This window comes from Malurus melanocephalus, unplaced genomic scaffold (genome assembly GCF_030028575.1).
Source record: "Malurus melanocephalus ecotype Western Australia unplaced genomic scaffold, MMel_1.1 scaffold_542, whole genome shotgun sequence".
Taxonomy (NCBI): domain Eukaryota; kingdom Metazoa; phylum Chordata; class Aves; order Passeriformes; family Maluridae; genus Malurus; species Malurus melanocephalus.
In genome coordinates this window covers 235,685-261,123 of record NW_026623774.1, presented here as the reverse complement: position 1 = coordinate 261,123, position 25,439 = coordinate 235,685, and the positions used below count along the sequence as shown (strand labels likewise).

At 48.7% G+C, this 25,439-nt stretch overlaps 3 protein-coding genes across 7 annotated transcripts; 1 reads left to right on the top strand and 2 right to left on the bottom strand.

Annotated features, from left to right (window-relative positions):
• Positions 1–126: 126 nt before the first annotated feature.
• MKRN2 (makorin ring finger protein 2) lies at positions 127–9,689 on the bottom strand. Of its 2 annotated transcripts, XM_057381944.1 has the most exons (8): positions 9,590–9,689; positions 8,484–8,612; positions 7,336–7,484; positions 6,282–6,604; positions 5,276–5,490; positions 4,217–4,327; positions 3,077–3,221; positions 127–2,581 (listed from the first exon to the last, which is right to left on the bottom strand). In XM_057381944.1, exons 1-8 carry the CDS (start codon positions 9,613–9,615, stop codon positions 2,438–2,440), a joined length of 1,242 nt encoding a protein of 413 aa, XP_057237927.1. In that variant the 5' UTR covers positions 9,616–9,689; the 3' UTR covers positions 127–2,437. The 2 variants fall into 2 exon arrangements, with proteins under 2 accessions (XP_057237927.1, XP_057237926.1); XM_057381943.1 differs by lacking the exon at positions 7,336–7,484 and having other exon boundaries at positions 9,590–9,653.
• A 16-nt stretch (positions 9,690–9,705) lies between these two features.
• MKRN2OS (MKRN2 opposite strand) lies at positions 9,706–14,657 on the top strand. 2 transcript variants are annotated; one of them, XM_057381945.1, is made up of 4 exons: positions 9,706–9,952; positions 10,934–11,073; positions 11,700–11,862; positions 13,946–14,657. In XM_057381945.1, the coding sequence occupies exons 1-4, from the start codon at positions 9,756–9,758 to the stop codon at positions 14,190–14,192; spliced, it is 747 nt and encodes a 248-aa protein (XP_057237928.1). In that variant the 5' UTR covers positions 9,706–9,755; the 3' UTR covers positions 14,193–14,657. The 2 variants fall into 2 exon arrangements, with proteins under 2 accessions (XP_057237928.1, XP_057237929.1); XM_057381946.1 differs by having other exon boundaries at positions 9,714–9,952; positions 11,024–11,073; positions 13,946–14,654.
• A 75-nt stretch (positions 14,658–14,732) lies between these two features.
• On the bottom strand, positions 14,733–25,325 carry TSEN2 (tRNA splicing endonuclease subunit 2). 3 transcript variants are annotated; one of them, XM_057381940.1, is made up of 12 exons: positions 24,753–25,325; positions 24,241–24,430; positions 23,419–23,500; positions 22,685–22,721; positions 20,508–21,003; positions 20,325–20,402; positions 19,796–19,846; positions 19,000–19,138; positions 17,292–17,328; positions 16,539–16,650; positions 16,031–16,120; positions 15,037–15,597 (listed from the first exon to the last, which is right to left on the bottom strand). In XM_057381940.1, exons 2-12 carry the CDS (start codon positions 24,412–24,414, stop codon positions 15,538–15,540), a joined length of 1,356 nt encoding a protein of 451 aa, XP_057237923.1. In that variant the 5' UTR covers positions 24,415–24,430; positions 24,753–25,325; the 3' UTR covers positions 15,037–15,537. The 3 variants fall into 3 exon arrangements, with proteins under 3 accessions (XP_057237925.1, XP_057237923.1, XP_057237922.1); XM_057381942.1 differs by lacking the exons at positions 15,037–15,597; positions 24,753–25,325 and adding an exon at positions 14,733–15,010 and having other exon boundaries at positions 24,241–24,580; XM_057381939.1 differs by lacking the exon at positions 24,753–25,325 and having other exon boundaries at positions 24,241–24,580.
• Positions 25,326–25,439: the final 114 nt, after the last annotated feature.

Here is a 25,439-nt window from a genome sequence, read left to right as displayed (position 1 = left end):
GGAGGGTGAGGGCTGTGGCAGTATTTTGGGGTAGAAAGGGTGCTTGGGTACCCCTCAAACATTCATCTCAGTGTTTGACRTCTCTCTTAGGGGTGATTTGCCTTCACTTTTGTAATTAGTGCTAATTGCACTGATGGGACTGAAGAGCTTCACAGGTGCCTTCATGGGTCAGTTTTAGCAAGAAGGGGAATTGATGGCTGTTACAGACACKGCCAAGGCCATGCCTGACTGCAGTGAGCACTGCTAAAAATTAACCTTAGTGGGGAAATCGTTATGGAAAAGTTTCATTTCCCAGGTCAGAAGAGTGGCCTGGTCAGTGTGGGGGAAGGGCTGGGCAGTACCCAGGGGAGGAGGAGCTCTCCCTTTCCCAGTGACACAGAGCCACCATCCTGACTGAGAAATGCCATCCTGACCGAGAAATGGCAGCAGCAGCTCAGTGGATCGTCCTGGAGGGGCTGCTTTGGTTCCAGTTAAASGTGTTGGAATCCCAGATGAAGGTTCCTGCTGTTCCCTCCCTGTGTCACCACCCCAGCAGGGCTGGCCCTGGTGTCCCAGCAGCTTCCTGCCCCAGTCTCTGTATCCATTTTCCTTCACTGTCCGAGTGATTTCTGTGCCCTCACCACTCTCCAGCTTTGACACACTCAGGGCTTTGGGCACAAAAACGTCCCAGGGGGTTGAGGTCTGACCCTGGCTGGGTTGAGGTCTGATCCTTGGGTGAGACTGGCACATTCCTGGTTAGTGACCCAGACCAAGGGGGTGCTTTGCTGGAGCTGGGTGTGCAGCCCCTGCCTGACCCAGGKGAGAAGGAGTTTTGGGGTGTGGGGTGGAGAAAGGGGGTGAGCACCCTCCACCTACAGCTCTGCTTGGGTGCCAGGTAAAGGAGAAGGTTCAGGTGTCACACTCGCCCCAGCCCAAAGAAAGTCACAGGGCTGAGGKTTTYCATCCCTCCTGGRCTCACAGAGAGGCAGTGTCAGGTCTTGGAAGGGTCAGAAATCACCAGAGAGCCCTGAGGTGCTCCAGCCTCACTTCTGGGGTGTACCCAGAGGCCTGCCCGGGCTCCACTGTTGGAACAGAGTGTAAAACACCACCCAGGGGAGGTACCTGTGTGTGCCACCCCTGCTGGATYGAGACTGTGACCATCACACAGTCCTGTCACTGATCAGGGCTGCCCGTTACAGACTTTCTGCTCTGAGCCTTTCTTTCCTTTTTACACATTTTAAGTGTTATTTTTATGCTTTTATAATGCTGTTCCTACAGATAATAATGCACACCTGCCTTTCTTTGCAACCCAGCTGTTCTAAAATAACCCCCATCTMTTTATGGTTACAAACACTGCTCAGGCAGCATCTCAGTCCAGCCCCCAGTGAGTGACAAGGCCATGAGTCAGYCTGGCAGCTCAGCCTCAGGTGTGTCCGTGCTGTTACTCAGCATCACTTTGCTTGTGTGCACCCTGAAATCCTGGTTTAACTGCAGAGTTGTACAAATGACTCAGCAGAATTAACATCTGCTGTCCAATGTCACAACCAAACTGCTTCTGCCACACCAACAGGAGTCACCTTTTTACCCAAGCAGAATTCAGTAACAATTCTGTTAACTCAGCAGAGATGGCCATTAATCTCTCAGCCCTCCTGGGCCCGGCCCATTGCACTGGAGGCACTGAGCTGCTGCAGAGCCACTCCTGGTTCTGGGCAGGACTCTGGCAGGATTAGTGAGGACACCTCACTCATGCTGCAGTTTCCAGTCTGTGCAGTGGATTCAGTTCAGCTCTGCCCTGTGCCACCATGGTTCTCTGCCTGAGTTTAGGACTCAATGCAGCTGTATTTGCTGTACAGCAGGTGCTCCAGGAGCCACTCCTGCCTCTTTACACTTCAATTAGTGTCAAACGGGTGGGGACTGGACCGGCAGCACCTGGAGAGCCAGGCCTAGCCAGCCCTGCCCCAACACTGCCCCTGAGAGTGCAGTAAGCTCTGCTCTGAACTCTAGGAACAATCTGAGGTATAATGTACCAGCTCCTGTTTAAGGAGAAAACCCTACACTGACCATTATTCCCAGTGGGTTTTCTAGTCACACATTTAGCRTATTTAGTGGAGACAAAAAACCCAAAAGCACCCAAATTCTATTTAGCAACAGTTTTTACCAGCTTAAGCTTTCCCTGGATCTGTATTTACACTACCACTCCGCTCACAAGACAGTATGTTAGGCCAGAGAGGGAGAAAGCCCTCCTGGATTAAGGGATTTTTTTTTCCATGCAGCCAAATTTTTTTTAAAATATATTTTAGTCTTTTTTTTTTTTTGTTGCCATATAAAAACTATCTGAAAACTTTACCAGGACTGCACAAGTAACCACCAGGGCACATTTGTTCTACCTGTGCTGGATAGAGTAAAAGCATGGCTAATAAATAGCTGCATTGCTGGGCTCCGAGGGGCTGTGGTGTCCTCAGGGGGCAGCAGGGGGATCCTCCTCAGCCCCAGAGAGGTGCATGAACAGTTCCCCCAGTTCCGTGACGTCGTCGTCYGTGCTGGGCACGCTCCTGCTCTCCCTGTCCTCGATAAAATCCCACAGGCGCACCGAGTTGAAGAACTGCAACAGAGAAAAGGCTGCCTGAGCATCCCCAGCCCCAGAACGGTCCTGCCTTGGCAGTTGTTTCCTCATTAAAACCTGCCACAAGTTGAGATCTCAGTGCTGGGTTTGTGCTGCTGAATTGAGGGCACAGCCAGGCTCACGTGTCCCAGGACAGGCAGGGAACACAGCTGAGGGCAGGCTTGGGGCACAGCCACCACCAGCTGCCCTTTTCAGCTGCCCTTGGTGCCAGCACRGGAGAGGAGCCTTCAGCACTGGGGGTGAAAGCTTTGAAGGCAGGATCCCTGTGAGGAAAGGTTTGCCATGGGAGGCTGAAAAACCAAAGTGACGATATTGTGCAGTTAAACGAGGCCATGCTCCCATCCCCAAGGACAAACCCTTGCCTGAGGAACACTGAGAGGGACTTTCTTCCCTCATCCTGCAGGGCAGGAGCCACTCCCCAGTGGCACAGGTGACCCTGAGATGAGGTTTGTGGGACACCAGGGCACTCCTTACCCGCACGGTGCCCTCGGAGCTGAGCTGTTTCCTGGGTTTCTCAGGCTCAGCTCGGGTCCCGTCGGGGTAAGCGTGGAGGTAAAGACACTTCCCTCCAAAGGGACACGTTCCCTTCCCTTGATCAAAGTACTTGCAGGGCTTTTTCCTGGGTTAATGAGAAGAAAGAGGGTTATTGCCTTCAGCTGGAAGGGAAGGAGATGCATTTCAGTTACCACAGCCTCAGTGATGCTCTGGTAACACAGCCAGAGCTTTGGCCTCCCACACCCCAGCTTAGAGCAGCCAAACAGAGGGCAAAGGTCATTAAAAGTGAACAAAAACACATAAAAAAGAACAGCATCATGAATCAAATAAAAAGGAAATGCCTTAAGATGTGGAAAGTGAAGGATGTTCAAAGAACATCACCATGAGCCAAGCAATTATTTTTCATGCCTGTTTTTTCTTCCCAGTCCATTTTCATGACCCAATTCCTCTCCTCACCTCCTTTTAAGGGCCTGTGCCAACAGTTTGTTAATTTAGGTTTCCCTCAGCTCTGTGGTCACCCAAGCTGTCCTTGCACAGCCATTTGTTACAGGGTGGATCCTCACACAGGATCTGGACTGGATGGTTCTACACCAAAACCAGCAGGAGAGGAAACTGCCAGCCCAGCTCTGCCTCAYCTGGCAGAGGGAGCAGGAGGAACGGGGCAGCTTCTCACTGCTCTGGGAAGCCCAGGCCACCCCATTCCAGCCAGACTGCTGTTGGACAGCACGAGGAATGCACTCCTGGAGGATCTGCCATCCCCAGCAGACATTACAAAGGCCCTGTGAATTTTTATCCCACTGTTACGTTTTCCTTCCCTGTTTGCTCTCCTCAGTCACCAACAACGTTCCAGGCAATCATGGCTGAGGCATCCACAAAAGCCACATGAAGCCAATTTTAGCAAGTGAGCTGAAATAGCTTCACCATTTCTGAGCACAGTGAGGCTCAATTTCTGAACTACAATTACACAGCCCCAAAGTTAAGCAGAAGTGTGAACAGAGATGAGTTTTCGGAGGAAYGGTCTGTAATTACATTAAGCTTAAAAATAAAGGCTCAGCAATTGCCTGAGTCTTAGAGCAGCTAAAGAACAACGTGAGCAGTGTGGGTGGTTCCTGAACTTACCCCATTCCCTGCTTAAATGCTTCAATCAGCTCATTTTTCTTCTCCTGGTCTTCCACCCAGTACACACTGGGGATGACAAACTCGGAGATGACCCGGCACTCGGGGCAGGACCTTGAGGAACAGGACAAAACAGAGATGCTGTTACCTCCAGAGACTGAAACGCTCCACAAGCAGTGGGAATCCTCCCGAGGGAAAGGGGATGTTTGTCACCTCAGGCAGCAGACACCTCCCAYGTTAGCTCAGCACTTTGGTGTGCATTTGTGGGGAGTTGCAGTTGGAATGACCCCATTCAGGGCACCCAGGGCTTGTGTTTGTTTGTGGACTTGAGCAAAAGCAACAGGCATTTCCTCAATCTGCAGAAACAAACTGTTCTGTGAGTGCTRAGCTCTGCAGCAGGGAGTCAAAACAGTGCAAACACACAATTTAGGTGCGTCAGCCTTTGAAATGCATGAAATGTGTTCACTTCAATGAACTTTGGAGTAAAAGTTGTGCAGAAAAGTCTGTTTTGGCAGAAGACTAAAAATATTTCCCACCTTTTCTTTACTGTGTTTGTAACTTGAGAGATGTTCAAAAAAACAAACTTCCCCAACTGAATGTTTTAAATTCTCCCATCTGAGGAAGAACATGTTTGGAATACATTTTTTATTGAGCTAGAAAACAAAAGCATTCACTCAGACATAGATAAATGTGTGATTAGTGGGACATTTACCTGTAGTAAGCTGTAATTTAGGAGAAAATCCCATAATTAAGCACATACATGGGGAAAAAAGGAGTTCTTAGTTTTGCACACAGGTCAGTGCAAGGGGCAGGGTTTTACAAGGTCCCAGCTGTTCCAGAGTCCACGCTGCCCACTGACACCACAATCAGAGAGGGCTGAGCTGCCACAGGCCATACTCCCCACACAGGAACTATTACCAAAGGACCCCCAGAGCATCCAGCTGCTCATGAGGCAGCTCTCCCAGCCAAGTCTTGGGGCAGCAGCTGGAGCAGGATCCCTGTCAATACCTGCAGCKCCAGCCTCCCTTGTGAGCAGGTTCAGTGCCCCCTCACAGCACTCACTTGATGATGGGGTTCTCRAACTGCTTGGCACATCTCCACTGCCGGATGCAGGACAGGCAGTACGTGTGGTTGCAGTTGGAGAGGATCCCAAACCTCCTCTCGGAGGCCGAGGGTTTCTCGTACACCACCTCCATGCAGATGCTGCACACCTTGTCCTGRCTGGCCTGGAAGGCAAAGGCCCTCTCCATGTCGTGCTCAAACGTTGCCATGCACATCTGTCACGAGAGGGAGAGAAGGCACGGTGAGTGCAGCCCAGTGCCAGCCTGGCAAACTAAGGCCCTGTGCAAAGGATCTGCTGCAGGGAAAACACCAAACACTCATTGAGGGCATCATTCCTACCTGGCACTGTCAAGAGTTTAATGTAAAGAACATTAAATTCAATTAATTCAATTTAAATATTTCAGCCTTTCACGTTCTGTCAGCTGCTAGAAATCAGGGTACCAGGGTACTTCATTCAACCCCCTTCTGCATCTCTGTCACAWAACAGGTATTGAACTATTTGATACTTCAAACATCTCCAAAAAACATCTCACTGAACAGGTGCCACACGCACGGTGTTCTCTGATTATCATTGAGGCCACATTCATTCACCAGAGCCTGGTTTTTACCCAGTTAAGGAATTAAGTTTCTTATTTCAGGCTTTCCTCCAGCACTTCTCATCCCAGCAGTGACAATCCACAACCCATGCACACTCCCACAGCACTACAAGGTGAGCTGGTGACTCACTCCAAGACTTCCAAAAGAAATTCTCCTGGGAGACTTTCAGGGTGCTGTGGGAGAAGGCTGCAGGCCGGGCTCTGGTGAGGATGAAACGGGGGTGAACAAGTTTCTCCATCCAGTATCATTGCCAATTCAGCCCCAGTTGCTTGAGCAGACCACTCTTAGAATAATTTTCTGKCTGGATAAGCAGTAAACCAAGAGCTCTTTGGAACAGGCTCTTCTACACTTGAGAGCAGACAGCCCCAAGCCCACCCTGCACACAGCAGATATCCCACTCCCCCTTTACCATCTCGTGGGCCTTCCTCTGCTCCTGGTCGAAGGGGTGCAGCACCCGGAGGCCGCAGATCTCGCACAGCTCCCCGTGCAGGTAGAGGCAGCGCTCCCCGAAGTGACAGGTGCCAGCAGCAGCGTAGGGACACAGCTGCTCCCCATCCCCGGGGCAGCCCCCGGCCCCGGGCTCCTCCAGGCCGCTGCAGATGGCCTCCAGGTAGGAATGGGGCTTCCCCTCGGCGCTGTCAGCCGGCTCACTGCAGCACAGCACGGCTCCGGGGCCGCCGGGGGCACTGAGGGCACCGGGCCGTGCCTTCTCTTCGCTCGCGCCGCACAGATCTGGGCAGGGACAAGCACAGGGCACTGCACTCAACACCAGCAGCTCCAGCTCCTCTCTCTCCTCATTTAAAGWTTTCTTCCCAATGGAATCTCATCTTTATGCCTTTTCTGCTCACAAATCACAGGAATTATCCCAAATTACTGACAGAAAAGGTCAATCACAACAACAAAGGTGTTTTCTCCATACAAATACACTAAAAATTCACAGAATCATTAAGGCTGGAGAAGACCTCCAAGATCTGTAAGTCCAACCTGTGACCAATCCCCACCTTGTCACCCAGCCCAGAGCACTGAGTGCCACATCCAGGGGTTCCTTAGACACCTCCAGGCATGGGGACTCCCTTCCAGAGCCTGACCACCCCTTCCATGAAGGAATTCCTCCTGCTGTCCAACCTGAACCTCCCCTGGCTCAAGACCATCTCCTCTCGTCCTGTTACTGATTGTCTGGGAGCAGAACCGGACATGCCCCCCACTCCATCTGCCTGTGAGGGTGGACAGAACACTCCCCATGCCTCAGGGGGCAGAAAGGGAGCCAGACACTACCCACAGCTATGGAAAGGGACTGACAAACAGGGTGTCTCCAGGGAGGAGGCTCTGTGGGGTGGGAGCAGTGGCTGCAGCTCTCCAGTTGGCCATGAAAGTCAGATAATCACAGCAGACACCACCTCCCTCCCTCCCTCCCTCCCTCCCTCCCCGCAGGCCCAAGGACAGCAGAGCAGCCTCCCACTCACTTCTGTCCCTGAGCACCAGCGTCCTCTTCTCCCTCTTGCTGCGCGTGGCGCCGGGGCCGTGCTCGGGGGGCTGCCGGGGGCTGGCGGGGGCCGCGGGGGGCGGAGGGGCCGCAGCTCCGGCCGGCGCCGGGAGCCTCACGTGGTCATACCTGCGGCAGGAACACCGGGATGGCCGCTGGGAACGGGGCGGGACCTGCCCGGCACCGACACAAACCAACCCCAACAAACCCAAACCCCTTCGGGAAAGGACCCCAAACACCCCGCAGAACTGTGGAAACCTCCCACAAAACTATGGAAACAAATTCCAGCAGCAGAGCAGGAACAACCAGACCGTAAAGGAGCTGCTCCAGTGAAGCCATGGACATATCCAAACGTTACAATATTTTTGATGGGAACAGAATATTCCCCATTCTGTTTTTGGACCTGTACATGCCCACAGACATGTGCACCAAGCACTGGAATTCCAGCAGAACAGCAGGAGGAAAAGCACCGAGCCTGCAGCTCTCACTCCACACTGCTCATTCCAGGTGATGGGAGCTGCAGGAGTCATGGATGTCCAAGCCCTGATCCCAGTCTGGCACGTGGATCAGGCAAGGCAGGGAGCTCTGAGGTGATACAGGCTCCTCGCCCACCCACCAGGAAATTCCTCCAGGAGGGAGCCCGGGCTGCCCTGTGGCACACCCCTGATGGACCAATGCATCAACATCAACCAATGCACTGTGTTCCCTAGAGCATTCCTCAGGGAGTTTGAACCTGGAGACCCCAGAGAAAGCTGTGGAACTGCTCAGCCGTCCCACCAACCCAGGAGTGCAGGAGGAGAGAATTTTGATCTGAGGCAGAACTTCAAGTGCCCAAAAGAGTGCACTGGGACATGCAGGAGGGTGGCTTGGAGCTGCACTGGGAGCTTCCAGCCTCACCATGGCCATTCCAACTGCACCCGCATCTCTGACTGCAAGATGGGAAACACACATGAAACCCAAAGTTTGATTTCTACAGAGCAAAACTTCACTTCTGGCTCTGACAAGAGTCGTATTCAATAAATTAAAAATTCCCTTTGTTCTCTTTCCCTGCTCCTTGCCTGCCCTGAGTGTAAAGCTGATGGGACATGAGCCCTCCTGCCCTCCCRGAGCCCACAGAGCGGGGTTTACCTGCAGCGGGAGCCGTAGGCRCACTGCCCCTTCTGGTAGTACTTGCAGATGGTGGAGGATTTGCTGGTAGACAAATCATGGGAGAACATGCATTTGCTTCCCTCCCGACACACGCCCTGCAAGTAATACCTGTGGAGAGACGCGCTGGTCACAGCAGGCACTGCTGGCAGSAGGAAGGACTCCGTTTGGGTTTTTTTTTCCCAGAATAACTCAAGWTGGAAAAGCCCTSTCAGACCATGGAGTCCAAACTGTGACCAATCCTCACCCTGTCCCTCAACCCAGAGCGCTCCAGGAATGGGAACTCCAAACCTCCACAGCCTTTTCCACTGTCTGATCACCCTTTCAGCGAACAAAACTTTCCCGAGGGGACTGAGAAACCCTTCCGTGCAGTTTCCATGCCGGCCCACGATTGTTTCCCCGGCACGCCGCGGGGCCGGGACCCTGGGCAGGCTCCGGGAGCGATGGCGCTGCCCGGCCCGGGGAACGGGGGTGATCCCGACCGCATCCGCCRCCTCCAGCTCGGCACGGGCCGGCCCGGACTGCTCCGGGGAGAGTRTGGGGTGTGTGAGGGGCGTGAGGAGACTGTGAGGGCGTCCGGCAAGGGGTGAAGGGGGTGTGTGAGGGAGGGGTGGAGCGGGTTTTTTGGGGAGTGAGGGGATGTGAGGTGCGGGGAGTGAGGGAAGTGCGTGGGATGTGTGTGAGGGGGGCAGGAAGGGATTGTGAGGGGGGAAATGCGGGGCAGGATGGTGAAGGGGCGGTGTGAGGAAGGTTTGAAGGACGGGTGTGAGGGAGGTTGTGAGCGGGATATGAGGGAGCTGTGAGGGCTGTGGGGGAGATGTGAGCGGGATGTGAGGGAGCTGTGAGGGCTGTGAGGGAGGTTGTGAGCGGGATATGAGGAGCTGTGAGGGCTGTGGGGGAGATGTGAGCGGGATGTGAGGGAGCTGTGAGGGAGGTTGTGAGCGGGATGTGAAGGAGCTGTGAGGGAGATGTGAGGGGTGTGAGGGAGGTTGTGAGCGGGATATGAGGAGCTGTGAGGGAGGTTGTGAGCGGGATATGGGGGAGCTGTGAGGGCTGTGGGGGTCCGGGCCCGCGCGGGCCGCGCTCACCTGCACGTCACCTGCTTCGTGTTCATCGTGCCGCCGCACTGTGGGGCCCGGGCGGCTCCTCCCGCCGCGCACGGAGGTTCCGCGTTACGGGGGGCGTGGCCGTGGCCCCGCCCCGAGTCCCGCGCCTCTGTTCCCGGCCGGACGCTTTCCGCCGCCGCGCCGGGCCATGGCGGTGCTGCGCGTGCGCCACTGCCGCGCGCTCCTGTACTGCCGGCGCGCGCCGCCGCGCTGCCCCGCGTGCGGCGGGGACCTGCGCTCCGCCGGGCTGTCCGCCGCGCCTGTCCGCCTGCCCTGCCCCTTCCGGCACGGCCACGGGCAGCCCCGCGCCTTCCTCATCAGGCCCAGCCGGGGCACCTTCCTGCAGTAACCGCCAGGGGGCGCTGGGGGGCGGGGCTGAGGGGAAAGGGCGGGAACGGGGAAACGGGAGGAGATGAGGGGAACGAGGGAATGGGTGGGGAATGAGGGGAACAGGGAGGGGAAAAAGGGGAATGGGGAGGGGAAAGGGAGGGGAATGGGAGGGGAATGGGACGGGAATGGGTGGGGAATGGGAGGAACAGGGAGGGGAAAAAGGGGAATGGGGAGGGGAAAGGGAGGGGAATGGGAGGGGAATGGGACGGGAATGGGTGGGGAATGGGAGGGAAATGGGAGGGAATGAAGAGGGGAATGAGAAGGGAAAAGGGAGGGGAATGGGACAGGGAAGGGAGAGGGGAAAAGGGAGGGGAATAAGATGGGGAATGGGAGGGGATGGGGAGGGGAAAAGGGAGGGGAATGAGTGGGAAGTGGGACGGGAATAGGGAGGGAAAAAATGGAATGGGATGGGGAAAGGGGAGAGGAACTGGACGGGGAAGGAGGGAATGGAGAAAGGAAAGAAGGGGGGAATGGGAGGGGGAAAGGGAGGGCACTGGGAGGGAATGGGGAGGGAAAAAAGGAATGGGATGGGGAAAGGAGGGGAATGGGACAGGGAAGGGAAAAGGGCAGGGGAATGGGACGGGGAAGGAATGGGGAAAGAGGAAGGGGGAAGGAAAAGGGCAGGGGAAAGAGCAAGGGAAAGAGCAAGAAGAGGGAAAGGAGAGGGGAAAAGGAAGGGAAAGAGAAGGAGGAAGGAAAGAGAATGGAAGACAATGGAAAGGGAAAGGCAGGGGAAAGGAAAAGAGAAGGAGAAAATGGAAGAGAAAAAGTAAAGCAAATGAAATGAGAAGACAAGGGGAAGAGAAGGGCTGGGAAGGGGGAAGGATGGAAGAAGGAATGGGATAGAGGCCGGAGCAGGGACAGGGATCACACCCGTTCTGGAAATGGAGTCGCCATTTCCCGGTGCTCAGTGGAGTTTCCTGACGCTCATGCCAGGCCCCAGCACACGGGAGGTGCTGCCTGTCCCAGCCAGGCTGTGCAGGGCCATTCCTGCATTCCTCACCTGCCCCTCTGCTCCTCTTGCAGGGGCTACGACGGCCACTCKGACCTGCATGTCGGGATCACCAATTCCAAGGGTAACGAGCACCCTGCGGGTCCCTCCTGCTCCCGGGATGAACCAGCTCAGCCCTGTGTCCCCTCGAGCCTCCCCAGCTGCCACATGGGCTGCCATGGGAATTCCAGCTCGGAATATTCCAGGGCTGGGTCATTGAGGAGTTATCTCACTTTGTGGCAGAGCTGCTGAGCAATTCCATTCACCTGAATAAACAGGCACCTTCTACCTCTGGAAAGAAAGGCTAGGCCTGCTTTAAAGGAATTACAGGAAATTTTGAGCTAAACATGGGTTTTGCTAATTCTAATRACACCCCTAATTAAAACACATTTTCAAAAGCCACATTAAAAGTCCTCTTGGGTTCTCCCTGCAGTAGGCCCACACTGCAAAACATCATTTAAGATGTACATTTAATACAAAGACAGACTGGCTTTGGGGTTAAAAAGGAAGCCTGAGTGTCCCTAAGTTGCTCTGATTATCAAAAGAGCAAATTTTTTTTTAAACCATGCTGTGAAAATGAGACCGGGTTTTTGCTGGAAGCCAGAACTGCATTTCCTACTTGGCTGATGGGAAGCTGAGTCACAAGAAAACCCCAGAAGGGGCTCTGTGTGTGTTCCCCAGTGCCCTGAGACCGTGTTTCTGTGTCCCCAGGTGTGGTGTACAACTAYGACCAGGAGGGTGTGCACAGGGCTGACAGGGGCTGGGAGCAGTGCATCAGCATCCCCCTGGTGCAGCCGGACATGGCAGAGCTCCTGCAGCAGTGGGACAGCCTCCTGGAGGAATTCTCCTTGGAAGAGACCTGGCTCCCTCACAGGTGTGTATTTAACAGCTGGGGTGAGAGGTTGGGGTGTGTTTGGATGAGTAGCTGGGCTGATCCCCCGTGGACACCAAAAGGTTTGTGGATCATTCAGGATACACATTCCTGACAGCCCAGCCTGGATCACCTTCATCCTGCCCTGGCTGGTCAGAATATTCTGWATTTTAAGTGACAAACTCCTCTGCTGGAACATAAAAGCTCTAAAACAAAAGGTGGCTCTAGAGAATTTTGCATTAAAGCCCCAATTGAATGAAACATTACCTGCTGCTAAGYAGAAAAGTCCAGGCACAGTTCCATAATTGTTTTTCTAGGTTTCAGCAACAYTGAGGTGTATTTTCATTGAAAGGCTGAGCACAGTGATGGGATTCTTGCCTAGGTCTGACATCCAGATGATGCTTTTGTTGTCAGTGGTGAGAAATGGGAAACCAGTCTGATTTCCAGCTCTTCTGGTGACAGAGCAGCTTTCCAGGAAAACACCAGTCCTGGGATTGTCCCTCAGTAACAGCAGCTGTGACACAGAGCCTGCCTGGGTTTCACTGAATGAATGTAACCATCATATAAARGAAAAACCATCAAATCAAAAGCATTTTTTAGCAATTCTATATGAGCTGATTATAAAATTTCAGGGATCATACATTACCTCCCTRAAGGAGATGGAAGAATTTAATTTAGAAAAGAATGCTTAGATGTTTRCAGAGCTTGTAAAGCCAACAGGATCTGTGTTACTTTTACAGTTCCCAGTAATATTAAAATTGACTTGACATCAAAAGCTCACTGGCAGAGGGTGGGTAGATGTGTGCATCCCAAAGCTTTCCTCTGGTTTCCATCTGCCACCTCCTGACACACTGACCTAYTTTTCCCACAACCAGACCAGTGACCACTGACCACTGACCTGAAAACTGACCTCTGTTAATTGAATCCTCTGCTTATTTTTTCAATAGACTGGAACTGCACTGAGCTAATCCTGTAACTCCTTTGGGTTCAGGCCAAGCCTAATTCTGGTTTTCTTGGTRGCTTTTCATTTACTGAAGGATTGTAGAGAACAGTAGCTACAGCCAGGACCAACAGTATCTAAAATTACTGAYGGGCTGGTTTTGCTTGTSAGGACACAAMGACACACTTCCCAAAGAGGAGAAGYTCAGCTTGACTCCCAAACARGAGTAAGRAACATCCTTAATAAACCAGGAGAGTTTTGAAGGGAAGTGAGCCCTGCTGAGCTGAGCTCAGGGTCACTTTTCATACCCACACCCCTTGCAGAAAGCTCCTGTAAATCCCCAGGGCTGGCAGGAAAACCTCCCTGTGGCAGCACAGACCATGGAGCCACTGAGAGCACATGGCAAAGGATGGGCCACAGGGCTGGGGACAACAAGGGACAGAGGACACAGGGAGAGGCAGCTGTGGGAGCAGCCTGAGGATGAGGCAGATGGCAGAGTCTGAGCAGGGCTGGAGAAAATGCAGCTGCACAGGGCCAGGGGMCAATGCAGCAGTGTGGTGGGGAATGGAATAAATCAGTGACCAGCATGAGACAGTTGGGGGAATGTGAGAAATGAGGGAACAGGTGAGGGCTGTGTGCTCCTGGGGCAGGGGAGCTGGGCAAAGAAAGSCAAGGACATTGAAGTGGTTGTGCCTCCTGTTCCAGCCACATTTCTGCCCTTGCACAATGGGCACCAGCCCTTGCCAGTGGGGTTTGACTGGCAAAATGTAAGAGAACTGTACCAGGACATCACTGAGACAAGGGGCTGGATTTTAAATGAGCAACCACACAGCCGTGGTGGCACACAATGAACTTGGGGGCTGCAGGAAGGAGGTGGTACCAAYAGGTGAAGAGCAAAGGTTAACAAGGTAAAAGCCAAATAGGTATAAAAAAACTAAGAACTCGATTTTGCCAAGTTTTGCAGCCCTCTCATTTTTGTGCTCTGAGTTCCTGGTAGCCCTGGCTGTGAAGTGCCACTTGTGATGAATTGAAAATATGTAAACACTGGGATCAAGGGGAAGTTCTTGGAGAGCTTTACTTGAGGAAGCATCCCCAGATGAATGGCAATGACTGGGGAGTGCCCTTGCTGAGGAGGTGTTTCCCCAGGTATGAGGAGCAGCAGCACAACTGCTACACCTTCGCCCTGACCTTCATCAACCGCATCCGGCAGGGCCGGGGCCGGGAACCCCTGAGCAAAGCCCAGTTCACCGAGAGCTTCCTGATCCCACACACCAGGGAAGCCTCCAGGTACCTCACCCTGCACCAGGAGCTGGCACACAAGGACTTCTACATCGTGCCCCTGCCTGAGCAAGAGCAGGACAGTGGGGCTGGAAACRACAACTTGCTGGATTAAAACAGCAGCAGTGGGAAAAGGAAAAGTTAAGGCTCCGCATGTCAGGGTTTAAGGTTGAATGTAGTTAAAAACATCATTAACTTCCCCCTTACCTCAGGGAAGGGTCAGGATACTGAGCTTSAGCATTTGAGTGAGTAACACACATAAAACATAGACACTACAGAGAATTTCCATRGGAACTATTCCTTTGGAAAAATGTTTTGTGATTTAACATTCACTGTCTTTTCTGTTCCGTAAAGACCCTTCCCACCAGAAATCAGAGCTGCTGTGAAATTAAAGGCTTTACAAATKAACTGTGGTGACTTCAGCTGTAGCAAACCAAAATGTTTTTTTTTCCTGTCACAATGTTTACTGATGAGTGAAAAAAAGGGAACATGTTCTTGTGTGCTKCTGAAATCCCAAATCTCTGACTGTAGATTCACTGTTATTTTCCTTTCCTTTTMTTACTAATAAATATAACAACAAATAAATCCAGCCTCTTTGCCAGTCATATTTTTTTTTCCATTCTGAACTGCATGGTAAAGGAAAGAAGCCAAGGTGGAATTCAGATGCCTGAATGTGAAGCTGCAAATCCCACGGGAACAAAGACGTCTCACCCAGATARGGAATGGTCCCTAACACYTGATTAGGCCCTAKAATAAATCCAAATCATCACACATTYTGGGAAGAGTTCCTCAATTCTGAGCTTGTGATTGTGAAAATAAAGTCCAGGGTCCAGGCAACCAACTAAAACAACTAAACCCTCTCCCCAAATCCAAATTTGTGCAACTTCATCAAGATTATGAAGTCAGGTTTTGCTTGAAGAACYCAAAAAGTACCTGAAAAGATAATTTGACTCACTGTCATTACTGCTTGGTTTAGCCATTAAATGAGGACTGTCTGCAAAAATGCAGAACCTGGTGCTGAGCTACAAAACAAACTTAGCCTTACAATTCCCAGCTCTGAACAGGTATTCCCAGAAAACTGATCCCTCATTGCTCAGGCTTTATAGCAGACATTCAGGATTCTGCAGTGCCCATTCRGCACCTCCATCTGCCATAATACCAGAAATACTGTTCCTAAAGACTGCAGTGTAGCCACCCCTCAAACAYACACCTTTTTATGTCACATTTTTATTTTGTATTTTCAATTGGGACACAGCTTTCATTTTTTCCCTTTCATCTGTTCAGTTACATTTTACAGTACAACATTCTCTCCAGTAAACATGGCACACCTCATTTTAAACAGCATTTATACACACCAAGTGAGTGTGTTGGTAGGAACTATTCTGAGGCAACAGTTCRTGATGAGATCAGGTAAAAAACTTAAATGGTTTTTTAAAAGTGAGGTTTTCTTGTGCAGTCAGTTAAAATTCATCTTGTTCACTGCGCTCACGGGAAGAAACCCAACGAGTCACGATCAGTTCCTGCAATAAACCCCAGCAATTATTATGGAAAAAAAACCAAAACCCAAAGCTACAAATAATTGGTGAGGGATGGGAATTAGGTCTGTAAAACCGATGTGTATTAGGTGACCTTTGTGACATTTTAGTAGATGAATGTTTGTTCCGTAAGTGAGCTGAACTCTCACACATTTCTCCCTTCTTTTTTGAGCTCATCTTAGCCCTGCCATCTCCACAGGTATCCCTACTTCCCCATGCAATGCTTACATGCACAGTATGAGCAACATTCAAATTCAGAGTAGGAGATTTTAAGTTTTTAGAGCCTGCAGTGCCCTTTTCATGACTTGAAGCATGMAGGAATTTGATTTTATTGCAGCCATGTGTGTAAAACCCAAGTCAAGCCAAAGAACAAGGGACAGTTGTCCCAAGGAGCTGCAAAAAAGCAGRGAGCACTCACCTGCACCTTGATTCTCTTCATGCACTCTGGGGTTGACATCTCCTCTGCAGTCATGTCAGAAGGTCTGATCAAATAGCACAGCATGAGCTCCTGTGGGCAGCCAGGAAACACAGGAATTCCCATGGACTATRSAAGCACTGTGGAGCTCTAGYACACAGGAAATCTCAGGCAAATTTYAGTCTCACTGCTCAAAAGAAAATCCTGGCAGAAGGAAAGGGCTTTAAAAGCAGAAGTGGCCATCAGGGAATAAGTATCCCTTGGGACTTTCTTCTGCTCCTCACACAACTTTGAACATTTCTACAGGTGACAGAACTTTAATAATGATTATTTAATAATAATTCTTCCAGGATTCACCTGCATATTGACAARGGAAACTTGTTTCCCTACTGGCAAATCAACATACTGTTCAGCAGGAGGATTCCTTTGCCAGCTTCACTCCAAGTCCCTGCGCTTTGGAGCCAAACTGCACATTTATCATTCCAAAGCAGTCTTTACCTCAGCATTTTACCTTAGAAGCATTTGTAGTTGTTCTGTTYAGCCCAGACAGGGACATCCAGCTCAGTGGTCTGCGAAGGGAACCTTCRAAATTATCATCCACCAGCTCAGCAATGACAGAGTAACTGGAAAACACAGCAGGCAGGACAATTCACAGAAAGGAAATTTCTTTTTTTATGGAGAAAACTCAAGAACTAGAGGCTAAAACTCCCATTAAACAATATGCCAGCCTGCAGGWGACAAGATGGAAAACTTCAGTCTCTTTCTAAAAGAAAAAGTGGAGCAATACTGAATTTGTGGATATGCTCAATGGCACCTTCCCTCCCCATCCTTCTGATGTTTGTAGCCGTCTCTTTATTAATGCCAAGGTGACATTTATAACCAATTTATTATCTAGGAGCTCMACCTGACTAGCCAACAAATAAAGACAATTCTCATCCCTTAGAAGTCCTCCCAAATTACATAAATTACCCAAACCATRTATTTTTTAAAATCASTATTACTAAAGYCAATTATTTTCCTGASTGCATCATWTGAGAACTAAATGTGCTCACTGCAACTTGTAATTTTTAATGCCTCTTATTTAAAATCAAAGAAATTGTGCCATTCAATAACCTGCTAAAAGAATTTCAGCATTCCCAGTGTGAACACAGCTGGCAACRTATTTTGAGTGCTGAATATGTGCTGAACCAGTGAAAATGCTGAAGTGGTGTGACTGAAATTTAATTTGAAACAAAGAAGTGAGCCAGAAACGTGAGTGTCAAACCTGGCATGGTAGAAGGGGGGCCCTTTTCGATACAGCACTGAAATGAAAGAGAAACACCTCGGTTAGATCAGAGTTTCAGTATAAATTTGATACCAGGGCCCATAAACATTGTCAAATGTTTTGTAAATTTTTATTACACAAGACAGAACTTCAGCTCTTCTGAATTCTGCTCAGAATTAGGTTGTCCCAGSAAGTGGAAAGAGGGAAGAGCAGCAGAGTGGCTCAGGGCAGGGCAGTGGAAGATTAGAGGTAAAGCAGAAGAGCCAGAGAAATTAGCAATTGTAGGAAATTTAGGATGGAATTTTTCTGCAACAACTTGTGCTTTTAACACTGTATCTACAACAGAAGCTGAGCCACTAGAGCACAAAAAAATATCCCAGTAATCCATGGAATTTCTGTTCCAAACAAGCATTTCCCCAAGTTTTAGGAGAGAAACAGGGTACAAGAGATGAAATACTGCTCTCCAGACCCACCAGGAGCTGCTCCTTCATACCAAGCTTTGCAGCTGGACTGAACCAAGTACAGTGGTTCCATTGCCTGTCTTCCCTTTGCCATGAGCTTTGAGGAGGGCACTTCCTTTAACTGTCAGAGCTTTTCTCACACAGCTGGGTACCACAGACCCTGTCAGGACTTGAAAGTTGTCCTTTACAAACAGCTGTGGTGACACCAGCTCTCCAAAGGTGCTGCCAAAGAGCAGAAAACTCAGGAACAAGGCAGAACTCCAGCTAACCTTCAGTTACTCCCGTTCCTTTGCCTGGCACAAACCCAAAGGCAGGGACTGAACAGCAGCTTCAGGGCAGAACAGGAATGAATAGTGAATGAACTGATATCAATTTCACAGGTGATGAACAGCAAAGCCCCAACAACCCAGGAGAGAAACAACAGTGAGGATGAATTCAGCCAGAGCTACACACTGCTCTGACATAAAGGACTGTTCAGCACAACCCCCAAACTGTGTCACCACTTCAGCAGCATTAAAACACCTGCTGGGTTGCACACATTAAAAAATACATTCCTTTAATGCACATTCTCCTGTAAGAACGGGCATTACTGCACTGTTTATGTCAACATGAGCTAAATGGAGTTCTTGGATTACTTAGCAAGGACACCACTAATTATTTCTGTAATAATTAACCTCCAACCATTCAGAAAATAAAAAAACAAGTCCCCTCTCCCTCAAAAAAATTCATATGGAGAACAGTGTTAGCAGTAAATTCAGCAGAAGTCCAGCTTTTATTAAAAGGGATGAATGAGGTGCATGAACTGTGAAYTGGGATCGGAATTCTAACCTGTTATTCTAGAAACTGTCACATTAACACTGCAGAAGATGTGTTTAGAAAGGGATAGAGAAACTTTGGAAGGGAATTTCAGTGCAATCCTGTAAGGGATTATTAACTTCATGAAGCAAACCAGACCTTCCATCAAGGGACATCACCTACTGGATACAGGATGTTCCTTTMCACTCACATCCCAACTTTGYTGCTAACCCTAAATGTCCAAGGGACATCAGCTACTGAWTAYAGGATGTTCCYTTCCAYTCACATYCCAACTTYGCTGCTAACCCCAAATGTCCTTTGCCAACTTCAAGCAGCAAAGGCTGCTCCAGTCCTGCAGCTCCTCACTGCTGATTCCTTGCTGGCCCTGGAGTTTTGCCTTGCCTGGAGGAGCAGTGAGCTGGAAATGATCCCATTTTTGGGGAGGTACTCACAGAGATCCGTGCCATACTTCAGCCCCACCTTGGGCACCCAGCCCTTGCCTCGGAAGTAGTGATAGGCCATGTAGGTGGTTTTGAAATCTGGCTTCACCTCACTGAACACTTCCCACAGCTTCACAATGCTCAGGGGCTCCTGAAAACCACACACAAGGGCATCACTGCACTGACATAAACCGGTTATGCTCTACTACACACAGCAGTACAGCCAAGTATCAAATATCATAACAACCAAATACCAAGTAGCACAGTCTGCTGCACAGAGCATGAACCACAGGCAGGAAAACACAGAATCCCTAAATTCAAGACAGGAACCTGTTGCTCCMCTTAGTGGGTCTTTTAGGCATTTCACAATCAGTCCCATAATACCCTAGTGTAAAGGGAAAGTTGATAAATTTTAAACTGAAAGCACTGGCTTGAATTATTGTCATTACATGAATAATAGCTTGATATAATTAATGTTTTAATTAATTCCAAGGAATTTTGCCATTTCAGGTGTGACTATTYGCCATATTATTTCTCCCACATTTCCTGAATAAGTTACAACAAAAATATTGTCTCTATAGAGAAGCTGCTTAATTATATTTGTCTTGGTAAACTTCAAATTTTCTGATCTGTATTTCCTAAACAGAAATACCATCACTGGCAAGAAAAACTTCCCAATTACTCTGTTTGGTATTCCTGCTCCAGAATTAACACCATAAATCGCTCCCATATAGGTAAAGATGTCAGGTCAAACCATATCCAAACAAACACCATCCCCAGTAAGCCAAAATCAATCCAAATCTCTTACCTCACCATAATAAATGCTCAAACATCCCAGAGCATAAACCAAGAAAAAAGCCTGAAAAAACAAACAGAGTAAGTTGAACTGACAGCCACATTCTTCCTGTAATTTATATGCAAAGCTTTGCAAGAAGAAAGGCTTAATTAATTAAATACAAGAGTCCCAATGTCATCCATGCTGAAGGCTTGGTGTTACAACTAACACATAAATTTATTTAGAAGCAGCACAACTGAACCAGGACTCATAAACATGCTATATTCTTGGTATTTCTATATTTAAGCCTTGTCACTGGTCTCTTTGTCAGTGGGATTCTTCATCTAAAACAGGTGGGATTGGACTTTTAACAATTTTTTAACCATCTCATGTAATTATCACAGGTTATTAAAATTAAGTTTAATGACTAAAACAATACTATGTTAGAAGATACAGGAGGACCCTGTACTTCAGAAACAGGTGTTAAATGACATTGAACACAGATTAGAGTTTACTTTTTCAGATGAAAAGCAAACCAACTTGCACTGTGCTTGACACTTACCTCTTCCAGGCTGAGTTGTAAGTACTCAAAAATCCGAAATGGGTTTTTTCTGCATACTAATACTTCCTTCTTGACAGGCTACAAGAAAAATTGACTGTATTACTAAAAAGTTAAACTGGAAAAAAAAATACTGAATACTGAAAGTAGCATTTTCTAAAAGATTAGGATCTTCCTTTTCCTTACATTCCCTTGTGCATGAGTGGAGTCATCTTCAGGACAAGAGCTTCCTTCTTCCTCCTCTTGCACCAGCACATATTCTGGAGCACATTCCCTTGAGTCCATCCCCTCCCAAGCCCTCTGCTCAGGGCTCTGCTTCACCTCACAGCCACAGTGCACAGCAGGGTCCCTGTGGCASGACCCTTCAGCCATTTCTCTGGAATCCCCTTGTTCCTGGTCCTTGGAGCCACTCCCAGGATCCATGGCTGCATCTCCTTCCTTCTCAGAGCCCCCRTTCTGACCCTCAGGATCCTCATGGCCAGAGGATTTCTGGCAAAGTTCTGTATTTTCTGTGTTTGGGCCCACTCTGCTGCAGCTGTCTCCAGTTTGTTCAGCCCCATTCCCTTTGGAGAAGGGCAGCCCCTGGGGYTTGGTGTAATTGTCCAGGATTTTGGTAACGGAGCAGTCATCGAGCCCCTGCTCCTGCAGGACACTTTTAGCCCACTGAACGCGCCGCTGGTACCTGGGGAACAGAACAAATCAGGAATTCTAGGGCATCACATCTTTCATTAACACTTTTAAACCCCAAAAGGTTCAGGAGAGCCACAAACACACCCCAGCAGCTGCTGTGCACAAATGTGATCGATGMAATGGGGCCCCAGTTTTCAGGGAGCCTCTGCCTTTGCTTGGCCTTTTAAATTCCTGAGACAGCAAACACCATTCCTGAGCCCTGCACAAGCTGCTGTGCWACTTCCAGAAGCAGGAAAGTCCCTCCTCCCATGAAGCCTTAAAACTGAATTCCCCACAAAACCATGCTAGTATCAGGAACTGCAGGATTAAAACATGGAACAAACTCTGCCTGCARAGCCCTAATAGCCCTTCAGCTATCACACAGCCAAGTACTGAGAGCAGGAGCTCCAAAATTTTGCTTTAACTACCCTGAAAACAGCAATGGCACAGCAAAAATACCAATCTAAAAATCTCCAGCAGAAACTACCTTTCTAAACCAAAACCCTCAGCTATATCCCTGAAAAATACCAATAATCCCATCAGCGAGGTATTTACAGCTTTCAGTTACTATTTCTAATACTTTCCAATAGAGTTTTTAGTGCCCTTTCAGTTCCTTCTCTTGGAAAATATCATTAATATCCAGTTGAAACACAAATCTTCACTCTGTGAAAGCTGCAGGGAGCTGAGTGCTGCTGTTCTTCCTCCAGCCTGGACAAATCTTGTACCATGTTTTTTATTTCCCTGAACAAAATCCTCAGGCAGCAATTACAGCCCAGGTAATGAAGAACTACAAAGACAATTAAATGCAAATTCCACGTGTCAACACAAATACAAGTCCCTCTGCAGTCTCCTAATAAAGCTGGATAATTCCTTGCTGGGCTCTTTGTTATACARAAGTCACTCCTCTGTCCTATTATTTAATTTCCATAAAATCTGCACTTGCAGGTTTCTACTGAGGCAGATCATTCTGCCCACCAATAAAATCACACTTTCATTGATGCTCAGCATATGCAAGCAGTAGGAACTGCAGCAGCATTAGTAATAACATTGTTTACTGTTTTTCTTACCTAAAATTGAGGGCTGAAGTGGCRTAATTGTCAAGTTTAAGTGAATTTTTTTAGAGTTATCATAAGATTAAAACCAACTGAGTAACCCATCTGCACATGCTCAGTGGTTTATACACTAAGGCAGAATAAAATAAGTATGTGGTCCAACACTGTTTTGTTAAGTGTACAAACTGCCAATGCTAATTGATACTTAAAAAAAGCAAAATATCAATGCATTATAAGAATTCAAGAGCTGCTTCAGCCTACACTATAAAAATTCCATAAGGAAATGGAAGAGGTATTTTAAACAGCCTGCCCCAGGAATTTATTTTCCTRCTTCTCACCTGAGGAATATTTACTGTGCTTGTTATTATTATGAATTAATTGCCCATACTAGGCATGCATTCAGCCTTTGCTTCTATTCAGCAATCAATACCTGTAAGCATACATGAAAAAMCACCCTGAATATCATCCCCTACCCTATTTCTACTTCTTCTAATGTGATTTATAAATTTAATAATGAGGAAAGAAAAAGAAGCAAGTCACCTTCGCTATTTATACAGCCAACAACCTGAAAACCAGTAAGAAATATATAAACCAGAACAATCAGTTTCCTAAAAACAGCAAGAAAAAAGCAAGTGAACTTACTTTTGAGACGTAATTATGGGCATGCTTGTGTTAACACCTGGAAAAATAAAAACCATACATTGTTTCATCCATCTAAAGCCGGTTTCCTGCAGTTTTGATCACTGAGGTGGTAATTACTCCCATTTTTAGTCCTCAGTGCCATTCTGATCCCATTTTTCAAGAAGGGACACAGCAGAACCAGTGAAGGGCAGAGAGAACAGCCTGCACAGGAGAACTAAATACAGCTTTTTTCTCCAGACAGTTATGRAGGAATAGGATAAAATCCAGTGATKGCCAYTGGGATTTAACTGTCACAGGAGAGATGGGTAAAGAATGATTCTTCCTATAAACAGCCAAGAGCACACAGGGTGTCACTGGCTACAAGTTAGTAGACTAACTACGAGACTTCAAACTTCACAAACCCTTCCCTTGTGATTTCAGGGACACCAAAATCTGCAGATCAAAGCCAAGGGAAATTGGAGATTTAGATGAAAAGTCCCTGCATGATCCCTTTACTTCCGACTTCCCAAGCAACAATTCAGTGAAAGTTTAGGAGAATGCACTAAGAAATTACCCACATACATTTCATATTCTTGGATTTTCCCCAGGTACAAGGGATGGGGAGAGAGATATCCTCAACCTGACACAGCAGATTATTCTTCTGCATGTAATTTATAAAAATACACCTTCACTSAGTGAGGGAAAGGGAGAGGAGCTACTGAAGCAGGGATGAATTATAAACAGGCCACATTTACCTTTCCACTTGGCCATCAGTAGAGGATCTGATATGCTGAACACTGGACGGCTCCTGGAAAGAATCCCTTTTCCAAAATAGCCCTGCAAAGGAAAGGAAAAAAACCCCTATTATCTCCTGGCACAAAAACAAGCTTCTTTCCCGTTATAAAACATGCACTGCTGACATAATCTGGAATAAATAGCAGAACTCCTGAAACATTTAAGCTTTTCCTAAAGCTTTTTTAGCTGTTGGTAACTGGTTCAGTATTAAACACCTGATTTAAGCAGGTCTTTAAATCCCATTTAGCCTGGAGATGTTGGGTATTTTTCCTGAATTCTAAATGTCAGCCAACATCTCCCATCTTTAAATGTTTGAAAACARCACCTGAAACCAAAGAGACAGCAGTGCATTAGAATGCTGCTGAAATGGTACTCAAACACAAAAAACTCAACACAGCTTGTTTTACAAAGGAATAAATCACTCTGAAGTTRAAAGAACCATACAAACATTTATAAAACATGAGTATTTCCTGAGCTTTAAAAACAAGAAAAYGCTTTGAAAAGTTGCACGAAATGTTGAAAGGAGACATAAACAAGCATGAAARCTTTGCAGCTGTTTCTTAGCTCACAATATCATGTCATTCAAAATTCACCTGCTTGGATAAGACTCTTCACATCTGAGACAGAACATATTTTTGGTACTGATTTCAGGATAGAAGGAAAATATGGAGAATCACAGGAGGCTGAAGGKGCAGGAAAGCATAAAGGCAGCAGATTTGTACAAGCATTGTTTTACTCGCATTTAAAACACTTAAAAACATTGTGCAAACAGGGTACAGCACCTTGTTGTAGAGCTGTTCAATATCCTCYGGATTCCTCACAATCACATTGTTGTTAATGATCTCAGCCTGGCATATTCTGAAATCCTTCCCCCCTACATCCACAGGAAAGGGAGCCTCATACGACTCAAAAACTCTTCTTTTCCTTCTTGGAGGGTGAAAAACTGCTTCTGCCATTTCCTAATTTTTCCTCCTAAAAAGTGGAAAAAAGAAAAGATTTAACATTCGGGAGTTAAGGTTCGGTCATTTTTCTCTGTTTTAGCAAGACCTCCTTTGCAATAGCAAATTCTCAATGTATCCTGCAGAGTGACACAGGATTAATTCTGTAACTTTGACAGGCAGAGTTGTGGAGGAGATCTCTGCTAATGTGGCCTCTGGGGCATCCCCTGCAGAGCACACAGGGATGATCCCCAGCCAAGGTTTGTGAGGGAAACTCCAGTACATTAAGGAATAAAATACAGTCAGGAATAAAGAYAGGAAATTAGCAGAAACCACAGAAATGCCTGAATATAAACCGTTCTGAACAGCCTGAGCTGCAGGAGCRTTTGGGGATCCGCTTCCAGGGATACCCATGGCGGGATTGTTGGGGTGTCTGTGCAGRGMCGGGGCTGGACTGGTGATCTACGTGRGTCCCTTCCAGCCCGGSATATTCCGAGATTCTGTGAATATCGGCAATAAGATTGGCAGGAACAGCCGTGGCCTGGTACTGGTTTCTCTGCTTGAAACCGGGATCCGCTCTGGCGAGCGCCGGCGGGCCAGGAGCCCCTCAGGGCTGCAGCGTGAGGGGGACGGCACCCGGCCCCGACCCCGGCGTGGTACCGGGGGGTTCCGGTGGGCTCAGGGGACAGTGTCCGGCCCGGGGGGATCCCGGGGGCCTCGGGGGGCAGTGTCCGGTCCGGGGGAGTCCCTGTGGGCAGTGTCCGGTCCGAGGGGGATCCCGGGGGGCAGTGTCCGGTCCGGGGGTCCCGGTGGGCTCAGGGGACAGTGTCCGGTCCGGGGGGTTCCTGTGGGCAGTGTCCGGTCCGGGGGGTCCCGTGGGTTCGGGTCGGGCCGTTCCCGCCACGCTCGCGCGCCACGCACCGTCCCGGTCACCGTCACCGCCGCGCCGCCACCGCGCATGCGCAGCGAGCCCCCGCGCCTCAATGGCCCCGCCCAGCCCCGCCCCCCGGGGGCAGTGCCGGCCCATCCCCGGCCCCGCTCCA